Source organism: Ranitomeya variabilis, chromosome 2, assembly GCF_051348905.1.
Source record: "Ranitomeya variabilis isolate aRanVar5 chromosome 2, aRanVar5.hap1, whole genome shotgun sequence".
NCBI classification, from domain to species: Eukaryota; Metazoa; Chordata; class Amphibia; order Anura; family Dendrobatidae; genus Ranitomeya; species Ranitomeya variabilis.
Window position 1 is genome coordinate 37,771,611 of NC_135233.1, and position 21,810 is coordinate 37,793,420.

Below are 21,810 nucleotides of genomic sequence, written 5' to 3' on the forward strand. Positions count from 1 at the left end.
TAAAACGACGGTAGAAGTTAGCGAAGCCCAAGAACTTCTGAAGACTCTTAACTGACGAGGGCTGAGTCCAATCAAGAATAGCTCGGACCTTGACTGGGTCCATCTCCACAGCAGAAGGGGAAAAAATGAACCCCAAAAAGGGAACCTTCTGTACACCAAAGAGACACTTTGAGCCCTTGACAAACAAAGAATTTTCACGCAAAATTTTAAAGACCAACCTGACCTGCTCCACATGCGAATCCCAATTATCAGAAAAAAACAAAATATCATCCAGATAAACAATCAAAAATTTATCCAGATACTTCCGGAAAATGTCATGCATAAAGGACTGAAAAACTGAAGGCGCATTGGAGAGCCCAAAAGGCATCACCAAGTACTCAAAATGACCTTCGGGCGTATTGAATGCGGTTTTCCATTCATCACCTTGCTTAATGCGCACAAGGTTGTACGCACCACGAAGGTCTATCTTGGTGAACCACTTGGCACCCTTAATCCGGGCAAACAAGTCAGACAACAGCGGTAAAGGATACTGAAATTTGACAGTGATCTTATTTAAAAGCCGATAATCAATACAAGGTCTCAAAGATCCGTCCTTTTTTGCCACAAAAAAGAATCCCGCACCAAGAGGGGAAGAAGACGGACGAATATGTCCTTTCTCCAGAGACTTCTTGATATATGAACGCATAGCGGTATGTTCAGGTACCGACAGATTAAACAGTCTTCCCTTAGGAAATTTACTGCCTGGGATCAAATCTATAGCACAGTCACAGTCCCTATGAGGAGGCAGTGCACTGGACTCAGACTCACTGAAGACATCCTGATAATCAGACAAATACTCCGGAACTTCCGAAGGCGTAGAAGAAGCAATATACACAGGCAGGGAATCCCCATGAATACCACGACAGCCCCAACTTGAGACTGACATAGCCTTCCAGTCCAAGACTGGATTATGGGTCTGTAACCATGGCAGCCCTAAAACAACCAAATCATGCATTTTATGTAAAACCAGGAAACGTATCACCTCGCGGTGTTCAGGAGTCATGCACATGGTAACCTGTGTCCAATACTGCGGTTTATTTGCTGCCAATGGTGTAGCATCAATACCCCTAAGAGGAATAGGATTTTCTAATGGTTCAAGAGTAAAACCACAGCGCTTAGCAAATGACAGATCCATAAGACTCAGGGCAGCACCTGAATCTACAAACGCCATGACAGGATAAGATGACAGTGAGCAAATCAAAGTTACAGACAGAATAAATTTAGGTTGCAAATTACCAACGGTGACAGGACTAACAACCTTAGCTATACGTTTAGAGCATGCTGAGATAACATGTGTAGAATCACCACAGTAGTAGCACAAGCCATTCCGGCGTCTATGAATTTTCCGCTCATTTCTAGTCAGGATTCTATCACATTGCATTAAATCAGGTGTCTGTTCAGACAACACCATGAGGGAATTTGCGGTTTTTCTATCACATTGCACCGAATTAGGTGTCTGTTCAGACAACACCATGAGGGAATTTGCGGTTTTGCGCTCCCGCAACCGCCGGTCAATTTGAATAGCCAGTGCCATAGTATCATTCAGACCTGTGGGAATGGGAAAACCCACCATAACATTCTTAATGGCTTCAGAAAGGCCATTTCTAAAATTAGCGGCCAGTGCACACTCGTTCCAATGTGTCAGCACGGACCATTTCCGAAATTTTTGGCAATACACTTCAGCCTCGTCCTGCCCCTGAGACATAGCCAGCAAGGCCTTTTCTGCCTGAATCTCAAGATTGGGTTCCTCATAAAGTAAACCGAGCGCCAGAAAAAACGCATCAAGATCAGCCAATGCCGGATCTCCTGGTGCCAGCGAAAAAGCCCAATCCTGAGGGTCGCCCCGTAAGAACGAAATAACAATTTTTACTTGCTGAGCAGAATCTCCAGATGAACAGGGTCTCAGGGACAAAAACAATTTACAATTATTCACGAAATTCCTAAACTTAAACCTGTCTCCGGAAAACAGTTCAGGAATCGGTATTTTAGGTTCTGACATAGGATTTCTGATAACATAGTCTTGTATGCCCTGCACACGAGTAGCCAGCTGGTCCACACTTGTAATCAAGGTCTGGACATTCATGTCTGCAGCAAGCATAGCCACTCTGAGGTAAAGGGGAAGCAGAAAAAAAACAAAAAAAACTCAGAATCTTCTTTCTTATAATCCCTCTTCTGCAATGCATTAAACATTTAATACTGGCCTGGCAAACTGTTATGACCCCAATGGCGAGGGTCTCAGAGGAACGTGGAAGTCTGCAGAATACAAAAATCCAGCTCATAGGGCAGTGGTAACTGGGTTGACCATATATCTACTCCTAACGCCAACACTAGAAGTAGCCGGGGATCATTCCTACGTTGATTCTAGATGACACGCGCCAGCCGGAGAATCTAGCTACCCCTAGTAGAGGAAAACAAAGACCTTTCTTGCCTCCAGAGAAGGGGACCCCAAAGCTGGATAGAAGCCCCCCACAAATAATGACGGTGAGGTAAGAGGAAATGACAAACACAGAAATGAACCAGGTTTAGCACAGAGAGGCCCGCTTACTGATAGCAGAATAAAGAAAGGTAACTTATATGGTCAACAAAAACCCTATCAAAATCCACACTGGAAATTCAAGAACCCCCGAACCGTCTAACGGTCCGGGGGGAGAACACCAGCCCCCTAGAGCTTACAGCAAAGGTCAGGATGTAGATTTGGAACAAGCTGGACAAAAATACAAAACCAAAACAAATAGCAAAAAGCAAAAGGCAGACTTAGCTGATATAACTGGAACCAGGATCAGTAGACAAGAGCACAGCAGACTAGCTCTGATAACTACGTTGCCAGGCATTGAACTGAAGGTCCAGGGAGCTTATATAGCAACACCCCTAACTAACGACCCAGGTGCGGATAAAAGGAATGACAGAAAAACCAGAGTCAAAAAACTAGTAACCACTAGAGGGAGCAAAAAGCAAATTCACAACAGCATGCGTAGTGCGCCCGCCGAATCTGCCGGCCGGCAGATTCATTCCAGGTACATCTTGATCACTGTGATAAAACCTATCACAGTGATCGAAATAAAAAAAATAGTAACTGAACCCCCCCCCCTTTATCACCCCCATAGGTAGGGACAATAATAAAATAAAGAAAATATATTTACTTTTATTTTTCCACTAGGGTTAGGGTTAGAACTAGGGTTAGGGTTAGAACTAGGTTAGGGTGAGGGTTAGAATTAGGGTTAGAATTAGGCTATGTGCACACGGTGCGGATTTGGCTGCGGATTGGCCGCTGCGGATTCGTAGCAGTTTTCCATCTGGTTTACAGTACCATGTAAACCTATGGAAAACCAAATCCGCTGTGCCCATGGTGCGGAAAATACAGCGCGGAAACGCTGCATTGTATTTTCCGCAGCATGTCAATTCTTTGAGCGGATTCTGCAGCGTTTTACACCTGTTCCTCAATAGGAATCCGCAAGTGAAATCCGCACAAAAAATACTGGAAATCCACGGTAAATCCGCAGATAAAACGCAGTGCCTTTTACCTGCGGATTTTTCAAAAATGGTGCGGAAAAATCTCACACGAATCAGCAACATGGGCACATAGCCTTAGGGTTAGGGTTGGAATTAGAGTTAGGGTTGGAATTAGGGCTAGGGTTGGAAATAGGGTTAAGATTAGGCTTGTGGTTAGGATTATGGTTAGGGTTAGGGGTCCCTAAAAATTGGTTTTGTAAATTTCGTTGTAAAAATTAGAAATCGCTGGTCAAATTTTAACCCTTATAACTTCCTAGCAAAAAAAATTTTGTTTCCAAAATTGTGCTGATGTAAAGTAGACATGTGGGTAATGTTATTTATTAACTATTTTATGTCACATAACTCTCTCGTTTAACAGAATAAAAATTCAAAATTTGAAAATTGCAAAATTTTCGCCAAATTTCCATTTTTTTTCACAAATAAACGCAAAAATTATCAACCTAAATTTACCACTAACATGAAGCCCAATATGTCACGAAAAAACAATCTCAGAACCGCTAGGATCCGTTGAAGCGTTCCAGAGTTATTACCTCATAAAGGGACACTGGTCAGAATTGCAAAAGACGGCCAGGTCATTAAGGTCAAAATAGGCTGGGTCATGAAGGGGTTAAGGGAACCTGTCTTATAAATATGAATACAGCCGCAGAGACTCGAACTCAGTTTTCGAGCACGCCGAAGACCCTCAGTTAGCAACCGAGCATGCTCAGATAACACCTTGTCTCAGCACATACGCTCATCACTGATCTCCAGTAATTGCAAAAACGTTGTGCTTTGCAAACCTACTACCTAGAAGTGCTGGGACTTGTAGTTTTGCACCAGCTGGAGGATTAAATCTGTAGAATAATCCATACATAATAACAATGGTCCTATCTGGGCTCGGCTAGTGTCACATACAGGGTGATTAATTAGCACAGTGCAGTCGTACAGCTACAGATGTGTAATGATGTGTCAAATCCCTTCAATTCCCGCTCGGCCGCGTTATTGTTTCCTTGTAACGGGCTCCATCCATAACACGTAGTTACAGAGCCGGTAAACAAGATAATAAAACAGGAAAATAGCTGAATAGTTTGGTGACACATTGTAACAGAGCCAGCTCTGATCTCTCCTGGGACTGTGCCCGGCATATGAGCAAAGCAGACACCGGCTCGTGCCTACGAGGCACCGGAAGAGGCTTCACCTGCCAGGGTGCCGATTTGGAGGCTTTATTCGAATTAATTCTACAAAATGACAAGTGTCCTTAAACCTTCAAGGGATTCTCTGACACCGCTCGCCCCCGCATGCGAAAAAGATGATGCACGATCGACAGGTGTCATCCACAAGTTGATGTTGCGATGGTGTATGCACATGTCATGGAAGTCATCTGCTGACGCAACGTCATAATCAGAAGTAAGAGTGTTTTAATAGAACAATGTAAATAGCTATGGCGTGCAATAAGCAACACCGTTCCTGTACCCTCAGGGATGATAACACAATATAGCTATGAAGGATATCCCAATATTAAAACATATCCTTTAATATTATAGAATTTAAAAATCTTGGATACCAACAAAACACAAACATAAACCAAAAGTGCTCAAGTGAACCAGTGCTCAAATATAAAAATTGGATCAGTTTTACCAATATGAACGGACATATCAATATAGCAGTTTGCTTCTCAATCTCCAAAGCTGGAGAATGGTGGTCCAGAAGTATGGGCAAGGGGTGGGGGTAAGTTTGCTTCCACTATCTTCCCTGTTGTGCCCCTGCAGAACTCCTGTCCTCACAAGGAGAGGCCCCAAATAAGGCTGGTTTCACACTTGCGTTTTGATCTGCAGCGTTTTTTAAAAAAACGCATGTGGTGAAAAAACGCCGTGTTTTTTAGACCCATGCGTTTTTGCATGCAGAAAAAAAACCGCGGCGTTTACATGCGTTTTTTCCTGCGTTTTTTAAACGCATGCTGAGAAGTGTGTGACAGCTGCCAATCATCAAAATCAACTAGAAAACCCACTATAAACAGAAATAGCTAGGGTTAGGGTTAGGATCCCTAGTAACCCTAGGGATCCTAACCCTACCCCTAACCCTAACCCTGACAAGCCACCCCCCACCATCAAGGTGATAAAGGCATCCAAACCCTAACCCTAACCCTACCCCTAACAAGCCACCCCCACCATCAAGGTGATAAAGGCATCCAAACCCTAACCCTAACCCTAAACCTACCCCTAACCCTGACAAGCCACCCCCCACCATCAAGGTGATAAAGGCATCCAAACCCTACCCCTACCCCTGACAAGCCAACCCCAACCATCAAGGTGATAAAGGCATCCAAACCCTAACCCTAACCCTACCCCTAACCCTAGGGATCCTAGGGATCCATAGGAATTGGCTATTATGTTGACCTGGTGACCAGGACATTCTTCTAATAAAAAGCTTTGTTCAATGTGGACACCCCAAGATATACGGTATTGCTATAGAGTACTAAAAATATAAACTCGTAGAGTATTGACTGTCATATAGGGTTAGGGTTTGGATCCCTTTATCACCTTGATGGTGGGGGATGGCTTGTCAGGGTTAGGGTTAGGGTTAGGGGTAGGGTTAGGGTTTTCTTGTTTTTTCTTGTGTTTTCTTGTGTTTTTCTATAAAAACGCATGCGTTTTTAACGCAAGCAAACGCATGTGCTTAAAAACACATGTGTTTACATAGACAGCAATGTATTTTTTTGCCGCGAATAAACGCATGCGTTTTTTTGCGGCAAAAAAACGCAGCTAGAAATTATTACATGTTGCATTTCTGCAAATGAACGCACGCGTCAAAAAACGCATTCGTTGCCGAAAACGTGTCAAAACGCACGCAAAAAAACGCATGCGTTTTTTAATGTTAAGTATAGAAAAAAAAACGCATGCGTTTTTTTAGCGCTAAAACGCAGTGGACAAAAACGCAAGTGTGAAACCAGCCTAAGCCCTACTATGGACACCCACCATTTAATTCATATACCCAATATCTCTCTTCTCCCTACCCGTTTCAACTCCAATAATGGAGAATCATCAGGGGAGTTCCAGTAGAAATAGGTACCAATAGGCACAATCAAAAGTCCAGCAAAAAGTACATATATATCATGGGTCTCGCAGAGGCTAGGTACCCATAGGTCAGAGTGGCTAGCTGAGTCTGCAGTTTAAAGTAAGTCCTCCAAAGGAATAATAATAATAATTTCCTGACAGTCCAGGAGATGTGTAAGCACTGAGAAATCTGGGAGTTCAATGAACGCTGCTGGTAAATGTCACTGGTCATATCTCCCTTGTGGACGAAGTGTCAGAAGAATATGTAAATGTCACGCTGTGATGGTCTTTGGTAAGGGAGGGGGCTTTAACTGTCCCTGGAACGGAGACCCTAACTATCCCTGTTTTGGGGGTACTCTTGAAGGTAGAGAGGCCTGAGTCTCCAACTTTACTATGCTCCCGTTAAACCCTGATCTATCCCCTCCTCCACACCATGAGGCATGTAAGGTGAACAAGACACAAAGACAAAACAGGCATAACAGAAGGCAACAAACATACAAACACTCACCAAAGGTAGATAGGTATATAGGGAGGAATAGAAATGTACCAACCAAATGGGAATAGGACAATGAGGGAAACGTACACCCAAAAACAGCACACAACAATCTCCAGTAGCAACAACGATCTCCTATTCAGCACAGCGACTCCAAGGAGCTAGGAAGCAAAGCTTTCACTTTCAAGAAAGAGAAGGTCTGACCAGGTTTTATAGGGAGAGGTAATGACCATATCAGAAGCAGGTGAAATGGAGCTGCAAGTTTCTGACCAGAACAGAAAGGGTCATTAACCTCTTCAGCACAAAAGGAAACCAAATCCATTTAATATAGGACCCAAACACACAGGCTAAATAGAAGATCTGCTATTCAAAATACATAGTAATCTTCTAACCCCAGATCTCCCAGGAAGACATGATCCACTCGTGACAACAAACCGGGAATCGTTGCTTTACAGATAACAAAACTTTCTTGGATCTTCTAAAAAATAACATTTAGGAAGTTGCCTTGGACTTTATTTTAAAAGGCATTTCATAAAAAATAAGATGCATAAAATTCACCCTCCCTCTTACAATTTGGATACAAGACCGGATGTAAATAGCCGATCCTATACAGGAACGAGGCTGCTACGTCAGAAAAGATAAAACCTTAGGATAGAAATTGGAGCCAGGCGTCCCACTGATTATCAGCTGTCCTCTATATATCTTTTATTTTTTGCTTCAGTATCTACATCTATAGATCCTGAAAACAAGAAGTGGTTTGTTCCCTTTCTCTGTATTTTTCTGTATGAAAAATTTAAAGCAAAAAGACAAAAAATGTTCTCAGTGGGAAGTCGTTAACCAGACAATACCCCTAGATGGGCCATCGCCACGTTTAATGGTGGCATCTAAGCAGATGATGAAACAGGACAGCTTTGTGCATTGCGGTTCAGTCCATTCCCCCATTGTACTGAGACTTTTCTATTTACAGGGAAGAAGACTTAAAATATCTCCGTTTTCTTGAAGAAATCACCAATGATATAATATTAAGAGGCTGCAGATCCGATAGGTGAGAATAATGTTGCATGCATACTCAGTATACGAAGGTGATACAAAGGGAACATGAGTTCTTTTTGGAATCCTGAGGGAATTTTCCCCTGGGTGACCATTAATTATAATTCTTCACAGTAGAGGGGAGGTAACAGTTTACAGCTATGACACAGTTCCTGTACTGAAATTGATCACAGGGGTTTTAGTCAAGCTTCTTTTCATCACACAGAATCACTTCTCTTCTTGCAATACTTCATATATGAAAGTCTCTTCACAGATAACTTCTCTTCATGCACAGTGTCTTAAACCTTAGCAGAACTGCACATTGGTCATGCAGTGAGGTTGGGGAAGGGGGATAAGTCCGGTGCTGTAGCTCTCTCATTTCTATATTAAGGTAATAAAGATGCTCCTGGCTGTCCTAACTGCTTCTTTGATTAGAGCAATCGCTTCTGTGAAAAAACTGGTCTATACAGCTTGTCTGATTTCAGTCTGTCAGGAGACCCTCCAACACCTTACTTTTGGATCTCCCAGACACAATATCAACTTTCCCAGTATCCTCCAGGGCTGAGCTAACTACTACCTGTCTGCTATAACCATTTTAACCCCCTATAGTTGCTGGATTATTCTAAATCAACAGTGCAGCTTCTATCTGCCGCAATAATATCCTCCAGTCTTCCCTATGTATCTGGAAAACGTCTTCACCTTCACTTTTATTGTGCAAGTAGCATTAATTATCTTTCAAAATATCATAATAATATTGGTGAGATTCCAAGAGCTGATCCCCACTCTCAATCAAGAGGCTGCACTGGTCCAATAAGTACTTTCTGCTTCTGTTGTCTTTACGTCAGGAAAGTCATGCTTATAGATTTCTGCAGGTGTTCTGTCCCTCGCCCCCATGCTTTACACTGAAACTCTGCAGCATCTGGTTGATTGCTCAGGACAATCTTCTCAGAGTGTCTTTAAGGAAATATATAATATAAACAATCTTATTCCATCTTCAGTGCCATGGAGCTTGTGTTTCAAGATCACCTTCACCGAAAGCAACCAGACATTGACCCGGTAAGAAATCATCATTTTTAGGTTTCTTTGTGATGTTGTTGTTATGCTATCTTTGAACTGAAATCAATGGCAAAAACAGGATTACATTTTTGGTCTAGTAGAAATGTTTACGGGAATCTGTCAGCAGGATTTTACCCCGAAAACTAATTTTTTGTGCATGTAGATCTTTCAGAGACAAGAACAACAATACCTTTACATGGTCGGTCCATTCATCCATTACTGAGAAATCAGCGTTTCAAGTGATATGCAAATGAGGCTGATGAACTTTGGTAGTTCTGAAGCATCTGCCACTCCAGCTCTATTCCCCGCCCAGCGCCGCCTCACAGGAAGCAGATTCTAGTCACCCTAATGTTGAGTCAGATCGTCTCTTTTGGTATTTTTGTATATTTGCCATATTGGCAGATAATCGGACAGCACTCATCCAATATATACGCTCATGTGCATAAACTTAATGAATAGTTTGTTTAGTGTCTAACTTGTGTCTAATAAATAGTCAATGTACATCAGAAATAGTGCGGAGACGCAGAGTCAGATGCAACAGACTCGCTCTGCATCTGGCTGCAGAAAGTCTCTGCGTTTGGCATTACAGACGCCTCCTTAAACCTTCTGACTCCTTAATCCAAGGGCCCAGCAGCAACCTCCCTCCGGCTCTAGTTGACACACCTAGACCTGGGGGTTTATAAATCCCCAGTCTGCTGCAGAGAGTCACCGGTGATATTCACATTTTTCCCTTGTGAAGGCTTGGAGCTATAGCAGTCGGCTAACTTCCTCTCTGTAGCTGTTTGAAGACGTTTGGTGTTACCTGTCTGAGTCTGCTCAAGCTAAGTTCATTCCCCTTTTCTGTCTACCTTTTTGTCTTTAGTTTACAGTGGGGATTGACCAGTGCCCCTTCCTTATCCAGGGTGTAGCTCTAGGGAGATACAGGGCTTAGGTTCCTGCTCGGCGATTGGTGAGGAACCAATTTAGAGACGGTAGGGCAGGTAGGGTATTATCAGATCTGCCTAGGGGTCTCTACTCACCCTTTCTCTAGTGTCTGTGCTTCCTTCCCCTCATCCCTTTGTGTTGCACTTAGTCTTCCCACACTGTGCATGACACAGATTATAGAGGGTGTACTCTCGCTGTGACTGTCTTAGAAGGAGGAAGCTGTGCACCCTTGTAATGAGAGGAAGACAAGCTGTCTCCTATGGATACAGAGAGTTGTAGTCCCCAGAAAGTGGTAAGTGCATGCTGCCTGAAGTAGTAGTAACAGTCAAAGTTCAGATGAATAGATTTGGGGTTCATTCAGACATTCGATTTCTCCACATGCAAGAAAAATGGAAGGATGATTCTGATCAGAGTTTGATTAGATTGTGGTCCGAGAGTCATATGATTTTCTCGTACAGGGAGAAATTAAAAAAAAAAAAAGTTTCTCCGCCTTCACCATTTCACCATTCTGACAGTCCATGAAAATTGGACCTCACTCAGATATCATTTAAATTGGGTCCGAATTCCACTAATTTTGATCTGACCCTCGGATCAAAATCGAACATGTCTCCAAAATGTTCTGCAGATCTCTCGGTCTGAGGAAAAAAATCGGACATGTGCACAACCCCATAGAATATTATAGGTAAGTGTGATCCATGAAAACCACGAACAGCACTCAAATCGGATGTCTGAATGAGCGCTTATACAGAGTGAGATACAAGAACTTGATAGATAGAGGGCCAATAACTGGTGAGAGCAGCAAAGTGACTTGGAGGGAACAGTCCGAAGGGGTGAGGGGCCACTGTGAGGACGAGATCCTGGATTCAAGCAAGAGTGGCGCAGGGAGTCGCAGTGACTACCAGAGTGAGTCTCACTGAGAAGCTAGAAAATTAGGCTAAAAACAGACTGGCGGCAGAGTGGTGGACTGTCACAAGACAGGGTGTGAGCCCTGCGTGCACTGGAGCGCCCTCGGAGCCCTGCGTATGTGTGGGGTGTTGTGAGCTGAGATGAGACACAATGAGAATACAAAAACACCATAAATAATTCTAACCAAAATTTGTCGAGCTGTGCGCCTCCTGACGGACGTTATAAATTGGATCGCTTACTCGCATTGGATTATTGTTGGGGTACCAGTGCGATACTCCGCTTTGTATTCAGAGGTCATTGTGCTTACTGTTTAAACCTTTACAGGAGTTTGGGTCACACACTGTTCGGCAACTTCTTGACGATTTTGCCCCAATAGTACATTGGTACCCATGATGACACCGACAGTCCAGAGCCATCATGTGTCCCTCGCTACCTACCTCCGTAATCAGACAAGCCAGGAGATCCTCATTCGTTACTTGGAACAGAACAGATCGTATGATAATCAATCACTAGCTCTACAGGACTGTGAAGAGATGCAGGGATGGACGTCCTCATCCAACATGCCATCAGGTCTCAAATAATATAAAATAACAAGAGTGGTAAAAGGTCAGAGATAATAAGTGCTCACACCAGCACCGGCAGAATGCAGAGGAGAAAAATGTGTCATTTGTCATATTGAAGATGTCTCCGAAATGTCAACTGTTAAACTAAGGTATCATCGTCTATATATTGAAACAGTTGCACGTTGAATGCTGTAATGTTTCCCTTGTAGGACCATGGAATGCCAAGTAAAAGTGTTCTCGGGATGCTGTCAGGTCCCTGGACTGTCAACAACCACTATTAAAGCTGTATAAGAGCAGATTTATTGATTCCCTACACTGTCCCTTGGGCTAGGGCACTAACTATCCCTGTTTCCAAAGCTACCTCTGAAGGTGAGGAGGTTTGGGCCTCGTCCCTTACTGTTCTACTGTTAAATCCTAAGTTGTCCCCACCTCCTTCCCCCAGGAGGCCCGGGATAGAAATGCTAGTGTATCAACACAGGGATTACAGAAAAGCCACTGACATACAAAAACACTCACCAAAGGCAAAGAGGTATATAGGGAAGCGAAGGAATGTACAAACCAAATAGGAATAGGACAAGGAGAAAATCATACACCCAAAAATAGCATACAACAATCTCCAGCAGCAACAAACAATCTCCAACTCAGCACAACAACTCTAGGGAACCAGGAAGTAGACCTTTCACTGGCGAGGAAGAGAAAGCCTGGTTAGTTTTTATAGAGAGAGGAAATGACCAGATAAGGAGCAGCTGAGAGATGGAGCTGCATGTTTGTAACCAGCATAGAATGGGTCATTATTTCAACCTGTTCAGCACCAAATGAAACAAAATCCATTTAATATGGGACACGAAACACACAGGCTAAATAGATGACATGCTATTCACAATACGTAATGACTTTCTAGTCCCAGATCTCCCAGGAGGACGTGACACACTCGTGACACATGCCTAGGAAGGTGTGATAAAATGATCTGAGGCAGGACTAGTCCTGGGGATGTGACGCCCTGCTGGACTAGTCCTGCTTCGTTGTACTATGTAATGCAGTACAATAAAAGTACAAGAAAGAATAAATAGAATAAAACCCTAAAAAGTAACTTTTAATGCATTTCACTTAAAAGTATATGTTCGTACGTGCGAAGTCTTTAAAAAGGGGATTATAAATGGGTCAACTGTAAGGAACAATAATACACAAATAAGGCTAAATGTCCCTAGTAGGCCCTATAGAACTGTTCACCTACCTGACCACTAATATTTGACCCCAATTGGACGTATAATTTCAATAGGTTTTTTCTAGGATAAAACCACAGAGGAAGTTAGTAAGTTACATAAATCACCGGATCAGATTACAGAAATCTGCACCCATTTTGCTATAATTGTGATTGGGGACAGTCGGGAATCTGATAGTTTACCTTCAAAGGGGATGTAACACCAAAGGAGACACTATAAAAAACAAAAATTATTGAAACAATCAGAAAATGATCTGGGACCACCATTCGTCACCTTATTGTCAGTCATGTTAAACTGAACGTGTCATCAGATAATGAGCTTATTATAAATGATAAGATGATAAGGCGACACTTGGTGATCCCGATTCTGTTCCTGACAATTATTGCATAAATTAAGTTTTTATATTAACGTTATTTTACAGAATTTTGATTCTTGATGTTGTAAAGTTTTCAAGCCAATTCTTTATACTAAAGAAAATCCTGAAATCCTGCAGTTTCACTTTGACCACTGAACCTATTAATAAGCTGAAATGTATTATTCTTAGGTCGGAGTCACACTAAACGTATGAAAAATCGGTCCGAGCCTCCCTGCCGAGAGTCGCACGAGTGTAATGCGAGTGTCATGCCAGCACAATCCAATTTTTCACAACTAGCATCCGCTTTACATCCCAATGCAGTGCGATTGCTTTCCGACTGTAATGCGATTTTATCATGAGCTTTTACATACCGCAATTCTGTCATTTACACATCGTTTTCAAAGGAAATATTCGTGAAAACTATATATAACTAATTAAACCATACTTATGACCTCACCCAATCCCCCGATGCCCTCGTCACAGGGACTTTTTTCTTATATTTTATGATGCCTACACAGTATGCTGCTCCCACAGTGCCCCCTTATACAGCATGATGACCCCAGAAAGAATAATGCCCCCTAACACAGTATAATGCCCCACCATATCCCCTACACAATATGGTGCCCCCTCACATCGTATGATGCCCCTACAGTGCCCCATCACACAGCATGATGACCCCAACACAGAATAATGCCCCCGCAGTGACCCTTAACATGGTATAATGCCCCAAGATATCCCCTACACATCATACCATGGTATGATGCCCCCACAGTGCTCCCTCACATAGCATGATGACCCCACACAAAATAATGCCCCCACAGTGCCCCATAGCACAGTATAATGCCCCCACCATATCCCCCACACAGTACGATGCCCCCATATAGTATGGTGCTCTTATTGTCCACAACGTATAATTGCTCACACTTTGTGCCCCTTCACATAGTATGATGCCCCCACAAAGCCCCCTCACATAGCATGAAGACCCCAAACAGAATAATGCCCCCACAATGCCCCCTAACACAGTATAATGCCCCCATTATATCCCCCACACAGTATGATGGCCCCCACATAGTATGGTGCTCCTATTGTCCATGCTGTATGATTGCTCACACATTGTACACCTTCACTCCATCTTGAAATAAAAAAACAACGTACCTACCATCATTCCGCAGTCCGGCTCTTTCCAGCTGTGGCGGTTTGATGCAGCAGGCACGATATAGTGATGTAATCATACCTTCCGCACCAAGCCTCAGACGGCACAGGGGATTGGTGGAGCTGGACGGTAAAGGCTCCTTGCTCCACCATTAGATTCAACTTCAGATACAGAATATTGATGTTTCTGTGGCAGCAGATTGTTACCGGATGTTCACAGTTGTATTTCTACGAACCCTGGAGACCCCATGGTTGGAGTCCGCTGCTGTAGAACATTATTAGCCGCTATCAGACTGTGCATCATCCGCGAAAACTGCTCCATGCACACTTTGTAAAATTAAATAAATTGTTAAAAAAATTCAGACTTGCCAAACATGAGCTGATGAATTATGCAGAGCGCTGGGCTCGCCTGCCATACCCCGAGGGTTCAGTTCTCCTGCGCTGATAATGTGAACATATGACCTCCTACGAGCAGTGGCTACAAATTGCCGATGGCGAGGGTAATGATGCAATTATTGACTTGTTATGGAGAAAAGGGCAGAAGTTCTTCATTCTTCAGGTGTCAGAGTGGTAAGGTTACTGTGGGATTTTTTACTGGAAAATCTCACAATTTGTAGCTTACTGGAAAGGTGTTATTGCAGGCAGATAAGCAGTTATATCGCCAAACTGTGCACAATACCCGAATAAACCAAATATAGATCACCTGTACCTCCGATAGTTCTACTAAACCATACTTAGATCACAGTATCAATACCTGGACCTCGTGTGGTTCTACTGTACCAAGCTTAGCAATACCACCGCCATACTAAATCACCCAAGTTCTTTAGACCTTTTTTGGTTTACTATACTTCAGTAGTCCTTTCTCCAGGGGGACATTCCAGATTTGGAAGTCTGTCCTGCAAGATTTGCTGCAAGGGGTTTAAAAAAGATGGTAGATGCCATCTTACTGTTTTTATGTGAACTTCTATTGCTTCTTGTTGAACTGTTCAGGACTGTGTCTGAAGTGATAAATGCAGAGTATAAAGAGTCAACAAACTGAGCTGCTGTCACAACTCTGTTGTCAGGTGTCCCGGGAACAGAGGCTCCTTCCCTGTCCCTAATGCTAGGGGTGCCCTAGCTCACCCTGTTCCCTGAATTACTTCTGAAGGTGAAGAGGCCGGGGCCACGTGCCTTGCCTTAGCTAATGAATCCGCCCTCAGTCTGTACCCTTTCACCACCCAGGGAAGAGGGGAGTAGTAGTGTACCGTACTACACCAACGAGACTAACAACTTAATACAAACAGAGATAAAGGAAAATACCAAACATACAAATACACACTCGCATATAACAGAGAGGGATGCATCGGGGAGTGGAGGATGGGGTAAAAGTAGGAGTAGAAGGGGAATTATGACACACCCAAAACCTACCAACAGTCTTGGATAAATCCACCAGACGCCTTCTCAAACAACAACCACAAACAACCCTCTCCTAACCATGCAGCATAAGGCACTCTGACAATGAGTGCTAGCCAGGGCTAGGAGAGGGGAGTGGCTGACAGTGAACAGCCGAGAGCCTTAAGGCAGGAAATCTTTTTTTAACCCCTGCACTGCTAAAATAAACCTGCACCATTTAATATGAAGGTAAAGTGCTTCTAAACAGTGCAGGAGTAGGAGAAATCAGACGATGCGGTCTTCTGGATCCTTTCTGGTGGCTGTAAACCTGGGACAGCTGCTTTGTGAAATGGGGAGTGTGGAGTTAATATTGGCATGTCTGCTCATGACCCATTTTGGTTTTCAGAGTGGTGTGTATTGTTTGAGCATTAGAAGTTAAAAGTAGACAGAAGATGTCAGGAACGACAAGTCCAGATAGTAGGGTAGAAGTTAATGGGGGTGATTAACACTTGCCATTTAGTGTAGCATTGCAGGGAACTAGTTAAGGTTACAGAAGAGCAAGTGAGAAACTCCATCTTGCACTGCAGTGGTTGCAGTCTTCCCCAGGAGGGAGAGATTCGTCCTCCTGGATAGAGGGCCAACATTACAGAGAAAGGGGGAGGATTGCCACTAGATGGGGAGCAAATAGGCTGATTCCTGTGAGTGAGAAGTGTATGCACTGACAGGGTAAAGTTAGCCTCCATTAGAGCAAAAATTAGATACATCTGAGAGAAGCATGAAAGCTTATTCCTAATTTTGAGGTTTTACACACAAAGAAAATGTTTGAAGCCTGAGAATAAGAGTATTACCTTAGAAGCCACAGACAGATACTCGTGTCTGAGAAACTATGACTCTGTAACTGAGTACGCTGCAAGTGGGTAAGATGCCAGCTGAGCTGCAGGATACTGCAGGGACTAGCAATGTGGATGTTTGCTGCGTTGCACTGTAAAGGAGATTATGTATGTGTGAAGGAAGTGTTGCTGAAGTGTTTGCCAGCAGAATGTCGGAAGAATGAGAAAAGTGTTGTTTCTAGTGAGGAAAATTTATATAAAATGTTGCTGCTGTGCATCTACATTACATTTGCCATACCTGAATGGAGAAACCTTTTTGTCTAATGAGGACCAGTATATCAATACTGTTTAAAGGGGTCATCACACAGAGAACCTTGGGCATATTACATAGTGGCATCCCTGATTTCACCGGTACGCATCCTCCCGGGGATCATCATACTATATGGTGAGGTATTGTGTTGTGTGGACACACATAAAGAACTGGGTCCAGTTTGGGCTGTGGTTTGTCATAAAAAAAATAAGCCGCTCTTTTCTGTCCTTCAAACCTGAAAGGTGTGGTGTCACAGAGTCATATTTAGACCACCATAGCTGTACTGGGACCACCCATAGTTTAAAGAACGCACCTGAAAATGATGTGTGCGCATAGCCTAGGAGTACTGGCATTGGGGGCAAGGCTTGATCGTCCCCATAAATTTTGCCAACTGTGAACCTATATAATGGACATAACATCTCCCACAAAGTTCTACTTGTAATATGAAAAGTACAAATTTCTTTCTATTTTCCTGTTTGTTTTAACAAAACTCCTGGGAAGATTTGTCGGGTCCGTCCTTTCTGGAGCTCAGTCTGGGCTTCGGCTAATGAGGCTACTGATAACCGTGCTTGTGTAATACAATGGGACAGCAGAAACAAAAGGGTTGTCCACAATTTTTTATGCATGCATGTGAGGCTAAAAATCGTTTTTTACAATCGGGCTTCATTAAAAAAAAAAAGTGCACCGTTTCCTCTTTGTTTCCCTGCACATTCAAGTTTGATGTGGTCCGTGGTCATGATGAATTAACTCAGTGTAGCTCAGAAAAAGACAGATGAGTATGCGCCGCTCACTGACAGATTCTCAGTTAACTCATTCTGCACCCACTAATAGACAATGCAGCACAATTAAGTTTGATGTGATCTGTGGTCATGAATCAGTTCAGAAAAACGCAGATGAGTGCGCTCACTGATGGATGCTCAGTTGACTCATTCAGCAACAATAGAAGGCAAATGGTGTAACATTTTAATGAAATCCAATTCCAAAAATTAATTTTAATCCAAATTACATGCCACTAATTAAAAAAAAAAGTCCCAGGTGGACAACCCCTTTAAGAGCCGTACAAAAAACCTGCTGCATTATTTTATAGGGAACACACATGCACATCAGGGGAGTGGAGGGGTCTGCTTTACAGTCAGACCCATGACTCATGGTCGCGGTTATTCCGCCATATAGACCTCGCCCCGTTTCATTACCTCTATTTATTGCAGGTGAAGAAGAAAATCCTGGTGGAGGAACTCCGAGATGAACTAGAAAGGAGCGTGAAGGCGGACGGTTCTATCAGCTACGACGGGACACAATACGGATCAGGAAATCTTCCCTTGCGAGGAAATCTCAATCGACTCTTAAAGGGGCGGTTCCACCTTAGACAATAGTTCCAGACATGGGGGTCTCCTCTTTATCCTCTGAATGAATTGGGGAGAGGCGGAATGCAGAATCTTTTCTTAAAGAGAACCTTTCACATTTTATAATGTGCTGAAAAATATTTAAAACTCGCCATATTTTTTTTTTTCTACGCTAAAGGGTGTGAATACTTTTGAAATTATTTTTATTGCAAACCAAAAATGAAATGATTAAAATTATGAAAATGATTAAAAAAAAACTACTATTTTTAGAGTTGATCAAAAAGATTGGTCCAGGAGCCACAATGGTCGGCTGTGGCCAATGGACCGGAGCCCTGCGAACCACATCCTACCTGCTGCCATTCCAGGCACCGCTTTTGATTAGTAGGACCGGTGTAGCCTCATTGTTACTAATAAAGAGGCTCATACTGAGTAGTGAACAGCTGTCAATCAGGTAAGATGGAAAGAGATCCAGCAGCAGGGAGGAGGGACACTGAGGAGCTGTCAACAATGCTAGGTGAGCAGAGATCCAGCAGCAGGGTCACTGAGGAGCTGTCAAGAATGCTAGGTGAGCGGAGATCCAGCAGCATGGAGGAGGGACACTGAGGTGCTGTCAAGAATGGTAGGCGAGTGGAGATTCAGCATCAGGGAGAAGGGAAACAGGAGCTATCAAGACTGCCAGGTGAGCGGAGACCCAGCAGCAGGGAGGAGGCACAGAGCTATCAAGAATGCTAGGAGAGCGGAGATCCAGCAGCAGGGAGGAGGGACACTGAGGAGCTGTCAAGAATGCTAGGCGAGCAGAGATCCAGCAGCAGGGAGGAGGGACACTGAGGAGCTGTCAAGAATGCTAGGTGAACGGAGATCTAGAAGCAGGGAGGAGGGATACTGATGAGCTGTCAAGAATGGTAGGTGAACAGAGATCCAGCAGCAGGGAGGAGGGATACTGAGGAGCTGTCAAGAATGCTAAGTAAGCAGAGACTCAACAGCAGAGAGGAAGGACACGGAGGAGATGTCACGATTGCTAAGTGAGCGAACATTCAGCAGCAGGGAGGAGGAACATTGAGAACCTCTCAATTATGCTAGGTCGGAAAGCCAGCAGCAGGGAGGAAACATACTGAGGAGCTATCATGCTATGTAAGCAGAGATTCAGCGGGAGAGAGGAAGGACACGGAGGAGCTGTTAAGAATGCCAAGTGGGCAGAAGTTAAGCAGCAGCGAGGAGCGACATAGAGGAGCTGTCAATCATGCTAGATGAAGAGATCCAGCAGCAGTAAGGAAGAACACCGAGAAGCTGTCAAGAATGCTTGGTGAACGGAAATCCAGCAGCAAGGAATAAAAACACTGAGGAGCTGTCAATCATGCTAGGTGGAAGAAGCTTCAGCAGCAGAGAGGAAGAACACAGAGGAGCTGTCAATCTTGGTAGGTGGGCGGAGACTCCGCAGGAGTTGGCGCCATGATTTTACTCTATGTCTTGCTTGTGGAAAAGATGAAACCAATAATCATTGCACGATCCAATAATATCCCAGAAATGATAAGGAATTCGATATTCTGATTTGGAAAGATATTTTTATAAATTCATACAGGCAATATATATAGGACACATTTAGCATCAAACAGCTCAGTCCCAGAATAAAAAAATATTAGTATCAAATACTCGATGAGATCCCAAACATATAAATATGTACAGCACTGACAAATTCAGAAATATCAGAAACAGGGATAAAAAAAGAATTTTTTAAATACAAGACATGATATTACAAAAAGATATAAAATAATCAGTCAAATATGTGGAAACATTACACAGCGCCTGAAAAAGGGATTGCAGCCAATCACTGGGTTCAGCAGTGATGTCGAAGAGTAGGTGGCACGTGGCCGCTGAGCCCAGTGATGGGCTGCAGCGGTTACATGCTGTGACATCACTTCTGAACATGGGGAGGTGGAGTAAAGTCAATTTTCCTATTTTTAAACCAAGCAAGTATATGGAGCTTTAACATTTAAAATTGGACAGCCCCTTTAAGCACAATTTTTCAATCTGACATGTGTCACTTTATGTGGTAATAACTCTGGAATGTTTCAACATATCCCAGTGATTTAGAGATTTTTTTTTTTCGTAACACATTGTACTTTATAGTGGTGCATTGAAATAAACACAAAAAATATTGGACATATATTGACAAATATTGATGATATTTTTGAAAAATTAGCAATATTGAAATGTTTATACCCTTTAACCACAGGAAGTAAAAAATTAAAGCATTTATGTCATTACGTTACGCCATTTTTCAAACTTCCATTTATTTTGCTTGGATGCTAAAAGGGTTAAAAGTTTAGCAGCAATTTTTTTCAAGGAAATTTATATGTAAAGTGACACTGAGGGGCCTATTTATTGGTAAATACCCCAAAAAGTGATACTATTAAAAAAAAAAAAAGTGCAACCCCGTCAGGAAGTTTGTTAAAGGGCTCATACCCATCACTGTAAAAAAAAAAAACAGTCCGATTTCGGTCCAGAAAAGTCGGACGAGTGTCATGCAATTTTCATGCGAGTACAATTCGATTTTTATATATTTTTTAGCTTTTACATAGAGCAATTCTCTGTAATTTTCAGTTTTCCAAGGAAATACAGTATTCCTCAACAATATATATGTATATATATATTATATATATATAGATTAGAAAGAGATAAAAGATAAGATATAAATATGAGCAAAACATATAACTAGTACAGTGCTTATGTAGTTTACCGTTTTTTTAAGCAAATAAATTCCTTTATGAAAAAAATTCCTTTCTCATTTGTTAACCAGCTGAGAGAAAGCCGACTGTTGGGGCTGATGTTTATAGCCTGGGAAGGGGGTAATACCCATGGAGCTTCCCAGGCGATTAATATCAGCTCACAGCTGTATACTTAGCCTTTCCTGGTTATTAAAATGAGGGACCCCCCCCCAAAAAAAATGAATTAGGGTCCCCCTATAATTAATACCCAGCAAAGGCTAGGCAGACAGCTGCAGAATAATAGGCTAGGAAGGGACCATGGATTTCATGTCACGCTGTGATTTTACTGTACACGGCTGCTGAACTGGCGGGTTTTCAAAGACAAAGGTGTGTAAAAATCGGATGGTACGCGCATAGTCCGAGTGCTGTGCGATTGTTTTCTCGCTCCCATTGACTTGCATTAGTGAGTCTCGCTCAAGATACGAGGACAATCGCAGCATGCTGCAATTTTTTTCTCAATCCAATTTCAGCTAAGAAAAAAAAATAATAAAATTTGCAGATGAGCTGTGACTCATAGCTTAACATTGGTCACAGCACAATCAGATTTTTCATCAGACTGTACTCGTCCGTTTTTCTTACAGATAAGAATGAGCCTAAAGGCAGCAAAACCATACAGGAAAACATATGGAAACAAGGAGTAAAAGAAAATAGCAAGAACCTCTCAAGTAAGGAAAGAGAAACAACAGTCCATCATTAACTAAGACGTGAAGTTCAGTCATTCCGGAAGTTTGCTAGAACCTTGAAGGTATCCTCAAGTGCAGTCATTAAAACAAGTACAGGTCACTAAGGGGTTAATTTACAATTATGACATACATTGTTCTTTTTGAAAAAGTGTTTGTGACTATAAAATCTAAGTTGTGAGAGGGGATTGTCCAAACTCACACACAGAAAGTAAGTGACCCCCCCCCC

The 21,810-nt window shown here is 42.7% G+C and overlaps 1 protein-coding gene across 2 annotated transcripts in view; it reads left to right on the plus strand.

Annotated features, from left to right (window-relative positions):
• LOC143809055 (spermatogenesis-associated protein 7 homolog) overlaps positions 1-18,383 on the plus strand; it is a 187,054-nt gene extending 168,671 nt beyond the window's left edge. Inside the window, exons 9-11 of one of the 2 annotated variants that reach the window (XM_077292220.1) lie at positions 8,042-8,119; positions 9,102-9,159; positions 18,002-18,383. In XM_077292220.1, the coding sequence (XP_077148335.1) occupies positions 8,042-8,119; positions 9,102-9,159; positions 18,002-18,166 (301 nt within the window). In that variant the 3' untranslated portion in view covers positions 18,167-18,383. The remainder of the gene's footprint in view (positions 1-8,041; positions 8,120-9,101; positions 9,160-18,001) is intronic. The other variant, XM_077292219.1, reaches the window with a different exon arrangement.
• The last annotated feature ends 3,427 nt before the right edge of the window (positions 18,384-21,810 follow it).